General features: G+C 25.0%; 1 protein-coding gene across 5 annotated transcripts in view; it reads left to right on the forward strand.

Annotated features, from left to right (window-relative positions):
* The window catches only part of LOC115240786 (glutamyl aminopeptidase-like), a 39,148-nt gene that overhangs the window by 9,051 nt on the left and 23,572 nt on the right, over positions 1–6,525 (forward strand). For 4 of the 5 annotated variants that reach the window (XM_029816148.1, XM_029816143.1, XM_029816144.1 and 1 more), the window contains 5 exons: positions 509–970; positions 1,346–1,520; positions 1,996–2,140; positions 2,653–2,734; positions 2,937–3,337. In XM_029816148.1, the coding sequence (XP_029672008.1) occupies positions 509–970; positions 1,346–1,520; positions 1,996–2,140; positions 2,653–2,734; positions 2,937–3,337 (1,265 nt within the window). The remainder of the gene's footprint in view (positions 1–508; positions 971–1,345; positions 1,521–1,995; positions 2,141–2,652; positions 2,735–2,936; positions 3,338–6,525) is intronic. The other variant, XM_029816147.1, reaches the window with a different exon arrangement.

Below are 6,525 nucleotides of genomic sequence, written 5' to 3' on the forward strand. Positions count from 1 at the left end.
ACGGATGAAGGTTGAAGTGTACAGAAGAAAAGTGAATACACGAGACGTACATTCAAGTCGCTCTATCTCGGAAACCGTGGGGAATAGGACATATATTCATATGAACATTTTTGCTTAAAATGACCGATACAATCACCTCCCAGAATATTGACCTTTCCTCCTGGAACACCCTGTATACGTGTGAACCGTGTACAATTGGTGTACCGAACAATTTGTAGCTATGCTCGCACTGTCAAACGCGCGGTTTATGAATGGCAGTGATTAAATAAGTTTTATTTATTTAAACGATTAAAGTTTTATTTATTTTATTAAATTTATTTATTTTATTTTATTTTCCGCTTTGTTAAATATTGCAAATAAAGTTTAGAACTTTCCGATTTATTTTTTCTCAAAAGATAATGTAATTGATGGACGTAAATTATGACACTTTGTATATATATAATATGCAAGAATATATATTTTAGCCACTATGTTAAGGATGGTCTAATGCCACTTTAAAATGTCGTAGGTGGTCGGAAGCAACACATTTTCAGGGGATTGGAGCCCGACAATTATTTCCATGTTGGGACAAGCCAACAATGAAGGCCACATTCAATATTTCCATAAAGCATCATCGTAAATACAAAGTTTTTTCAAATATGCCGATACAAAAAGAGGAAATATATAAACAATATAAAACGGAAACACATATGAACTGGACATACTTTAACGTCACTCCTGCAATATCCACTCATACCGTGATGCTTGTGATCACGCCAATAACTACTCTTGACCATTTTCGCATGGGTAATATCATTATATGGTATAGACCTGGACTGTACTGGCATATTAAATATGCTCAAAAAATTGCACATATAATAATGTTACAAATGGAAATCAAATGGGGAAACTTAAAGATTCCAATAGTGCAATTTGTCGCAATTTGTGGTTTGCTATACGAAAATCAGAACTGGGGACTAGTGTTAAATAGGTAATACAAAAATTAGAAAGAAATATTATTCCATTGGAACACAATTTTTGTAAGAATCAAAATCAGAAATACATAAAGTATAAGTTAAAATATACGTTTAAAAAGTAGGATTATTATAATAAATATATTAATATATTTTTAGAATTAATTATAAGTTAATTTCAATAGATAACATATATAATATATATATGAAAATATCATATGTCTTATATAATCAATCTGCAAAACAACATATGATTATATCATATCAATTGCGTTATCCGTTTAGATGACATTTCTCAGTTTTAAATCAAAAAATATATTAAAAATATTATTATTTGTACAAATTTATGTTTAATACTAAATTCTTGCAAATTTTACTTTTATATGTTTTAGAGAAACAAATATTATGTACGATAAAAATCTACATTCTGTTGCGCATAAAATAAATATCGCGCGGTTGATAGGACGAGAAATAACATATCAATGGTTTGGTAATTTAGTCGATCCATTATGGTTAATCGATGGCCTTAGTATGTTGTTTGGGATAGATACCCTTAATTCTATCGAGGTAGTTTTCTTATATATTTTGTGACATTTTTCTCTTAATGTACATTTTGATATTATGTTTTCTCAATATCATTTTACGCAAGTACATAAAATTTTTGATATTATAAAAAAATTAATGATTCTTAAATTACTTATAACATTAATTATGTCATATGAAAATTGCTTAAACTATTTATAAATTTGTCACATCTATTAAAACTATATTGTATGCTGATCATTTGATATTTCCAAATTATTATAAAATCTGCAATCTAGAAAGAAACGTAAATAGAAAATGGCATATATATTTGATACAATCAATTTCAATGATTTCAAATAGTTTCAATGACATGCTGTTTCAAACACTACACATTATATTTTGGAAAATTTTACCATATTTTTGTAATGTTGATAAATAACAAAGTTATTTTTAACAGTAGCAATTAATAAGTATTGTTAATATGTATATTTCATTCAATTACAATTTTTCTTTTTAGGATTATAGACATTCCGAAATGTTAGATTTATTTATAGTGCAGGTTCAATTTGATTCTCTTCGTTTGGACACTCTTCCTTTCATAAAGCCTGTTATAGCGGAAGATAATCACTCCGAAATTTCTTTTTTTTCCCATTATATTAAAGGTAACACTTAATAAATATAATTGAACAAATGCTTATAAACTTTAGAAATTCATATTATAAAAGAATATGGAACATTAATAATAAACAAATATATGTTTATAGTTTAATGATATATTTACTTTACTGTGACACAATATAAGATATTATGACACAATTATATTGACACAATTATATATTGACAGATATATTGACAGATATATTGACACAATTTATTATAATTAAAAGTCTATCTTTGTCTAAACAAAATCAAATAAAATTACTCACTTACGCGGGCACTGTGCAAAATATAAATTTGTTTTAAAGATATTAAAATAATAATATACACATATATTTGAGCCTCTCAGAAGTCAAATTAATCAATTCCATTATTTATAAATCTTTTAATATTAATACCAGAGCACATGAGAGAGATTAGTATATTAATATTTAAAAAATTATAAAAAATGTATTTGGTTAATTCGGTTTCTAAAAAAAAAAAAAATATAAATCACATTGTATCATATGAATTGTAGCACCATTAATATTGCGTATGCTGCAGTACCTAATTACCGATGAAGTGTTTCGGGAAAGTGTTTACTTATATCTTCATAAACAGTGAGTGTAATTTGAATATTATAAAAACATAAAATTTTATATATTATTTACTTACGTCATAAAATTCAGCATGTTAAATATTATTGATATGTAAGTTCTACAACATGTATAAATTAAATAATACTTTAAAATTTTTGGATGTACAATTTATAATTAGTACAATTTGTGCTGTATTTATAATGTCAAAATTTAACAAATATAGTGTGCTTAATTCGACAACTCCCGATGATTTCTGGACCGTTATGAAAACTGCTATAGATGAAGCATATGATAATCCCTATATTGAAGAATACATGCCTCCTTTAAAAACGATGGTGTATAATTGTTGGATCAGTTGTATCGGTTATCCTGTGTTAGAAATAACGCGAGATTATTATAAAAATAGTATGAAAATAGCAATATACAAGAATATAAAAAATTGCGATACATTTGAAGATCTTTTCTGGATACCTGTGACTTATACTACGCAGAATGAAACAAACTTTAGGAATCTTAAACATCCACTTTATGACCAAAGATTAATAGTTATGCGGTCAGACAAGCCGTCTAAACACGTTATTATAAATGAAACTGGTTGGGTGATATTCAATTTACAACAAGCTGGTGAGAATATCGATGAAAATATATTTTTATTATATCTTACATAATTAAAGTTTTAAACTGTTGTATAATTTTATTTATATCCTCTTTTAATAAGAGCATGCATTATATAAATAAACATATAAGTAATATTATATAACATTTTAATAAATATTGTATGAAGTATTCTATACTGTATCGATGATCATGAGATAAATCCAATTCTGCATATTTTTTGATTATTATTTAATCTTAAATAAATTTAAATTGATTCCCGATCACTTATATAGCTTAATTCCACGTCTTATTTAATACTCGAAATTACTCTCAATATGTAAAATGCAGATAGTCATAAATATTTTTTAATAAATTCCAAATTAGATGAAAATCAAATAATATATAAAAAAATTATTTATTACAGGATACTATCGCGTTAATTATGATCCCGAAAACTGGCAAAATATTGCAAAATATTTGAACTCTAAAGAGTTTACGAAAATACATGTTCTCAATCGCGCTAAAATTATCGACGACGCATTTTATTTTATGGTAGAGCAGCAACTCGATCCTTCTATATTCTGGGAATTAATAAGTTATCTTGCACGAGAGACAAATTATATAGCGTGGTATCCTATGATTAAAGCTCTTGAACATATGTCGAGCGTCTTTCCACTTCCAAATGAAGGAGTTAAAAATATTAAGGTAAATAGCATTAGATTTAATCAATAGAAGAGTTTTTAGTGTATTTCATGTCATATTTTTCAAGCAAATAAAATGTACCTTAAAAAAATTCAATTATGTTTGCTTATAAGCTTATTTAAACTAAAAATACAAATTTTAGCGAAAGTTTTTATTTCAGGTTTATACTGCAGATGTTAAACATGTTTAACATACGTTATAGATTTTTTAATACTTACCTTCCTCATGTTTTAATGTGTGATTTTCTAATAAAATTTAAATTTAAAATTATACATGTAATTGAAACGTAGACTAAGACTTTCGAAAGAACAACGACTAGACGATAGTCCATGTTTTAATTAAACGTACTTTATACAATATTTATCACTTAAACTTTAAACTTTTATTAAGAGCTAATTGTCTAACGTGATATTCCACTTTTAAATTATTGAGCATTTTTTTAAATTTGTATTTCTACGTTTGCATTATAATATAAATACGCAAATTTTTATATATAATAATAAATCTGTATAATATATAATATTTAAAAGGTAAATAGCATTAGATTTAATCAATAGAAGAGTTTTTAGTGTATTTCATGTCATATTTTTCAAGCAAATAAAATGTACCTTAAAAAAATTCAATTATGTTTGCTTATAAGCTTATTTAAACTAAAAATACAAATTTTAGCGAAAGTTTTTATTTCAGGTTTATACTGCAGATGTTAAACATGTTTAACATACGTTATAGATTTTTTAATACTTACCTTCCTCATGTTTTAATGTGTGATTTTCTAATAAAATTTAAATTTAAAATTATACATGTAATTGAAACGTAGACTAAGACTTTCGAAAGAACAACGACTAGACGATAGTCCATGTTTTAATTAAACGTACTTTATACAATATTTATCACTTAAACTTTAAACTTTTATTAAGAGCTAATTGTCTAACGTGATATTCCACTTTTAAATTATTGAGCATTTTTTTAAATTTGTATTTCTACGTTTGCATTATAATATAAATACGCAAATTTTTATATATAATAATAAATCTGTATAATATATAATATTTAAAACATATTCAAAAGCTGAAAACAAATAAGTAATTTAACAAATAAGTAATTTTTCTTAATGTTACTGTTTTTTTCATTTTATATTCAACGCAATGTTTAATAAGTTAATTTTTTATATAAAATATTAACTTTTTTAGATATTATAGACCTTTGCCATGGTGGGAAGAATGGATATACTGTAAAGGTTTGATGTTAGCAAACAGTTCGATTTGGCATGAAGTGGTAAAAATTTCATTTTCAGAGAACAAAATAGACAGATTTTCAGAATTTTTAGCTTGCGCTCCAAATAATGTCACGAATGAACATTTAGGATTACTTATGTTCAAAAAAAATGAAGATTTTGATGAAATATATATCAAAAGACATATTAATAGTTTTCTTTTTATTATTGCAAAGCATGCAAAACACAATGATGTACTTTCAAATATATTAAGAAATTTCGATAAATTGAAGCCAAGGTAATAAACAGAAATATTTTTTTTTTGAAAAACGTGTTTTTATAATTACGAAAATTTGTTACGCATAGGTATTAATTATATGTATATGCTATTTTGTTTTGATAGGGGTATAAATGGGGTTGCAATGTTTATTATTCTTGTTAACCATGTGTATTCTAGAGAGCAATTAGTCAAGGTAAATTTTATGTAAATCCAATTATAAACTTTTTATTATTAAAATTTTTTATATCTATATATGCATTATATAGGAGTCTGGAAACACACACACATATACACACACGCACGCACACACACACACAGACATATATATTCTTTATAAATTTTAATCATGCTGAAAATAAGAAATAATGTTTCGTTAATTTCTTAAAAGACTAAATTAAATTACTATTTAATTTTGTTGATAATAAATGTCGAAATAATTTATTTTATTTAGATTAGAGGAATCATGAGAGAAATCATTGAGGTAGAAGCGTACAAGTTTCATATTAAACATATATGCAAAAAAACCGGATCTCTTTTTGACAGTGTAAGTTTTATGAATTCAAAAGTTGTAGTTATTTATATAAATATAAATAATAAATTTTTATTACTAAAACTTATATGTCATATAAGTAGTATTTATTTTTTAATTATATTAGATTTTTAAGATGAAATAGAATTTAATGTCAAAATAATCTATTTCAGGTAATTATTGAAGCAAGTTTTGATGAATATAAAGATCTTGTGGATGAATGGATATATTATGCTAACTACAAACTACAAACGCGCTCGTCTCAAATTGAAAGGCAGATAAGCTATCTTCAGACTTTTTTAGAAAAAGGAAGATGAATGTGAATAGCTACAATCACAGCAAAAAATTTTAAGCGGTGATTCTAATAAGTACATATATATATATATATAATAGATATTTATAGATATATAGAATATATAGATTTATGTATAATGATTTATGTATATTTACAAGTATTATCGATAATTATTTATAATAATAATATGTTTATT

This window comes from Formica exsecta, unplaced genomic scaffold, assembly GCF_003651465.1.
Source record: "Formica exsecta isolate Colony F162 unplaced genomic scaffold, ASM365146v1 scaffold451, whole genome shotgun sequence".
NCBI classification, from domain to species: Eukaryota; Metazoa; Arthropoda; class Insecta; order Hymenoptera; family Formicidae; genus Formica; species Formica exsecta.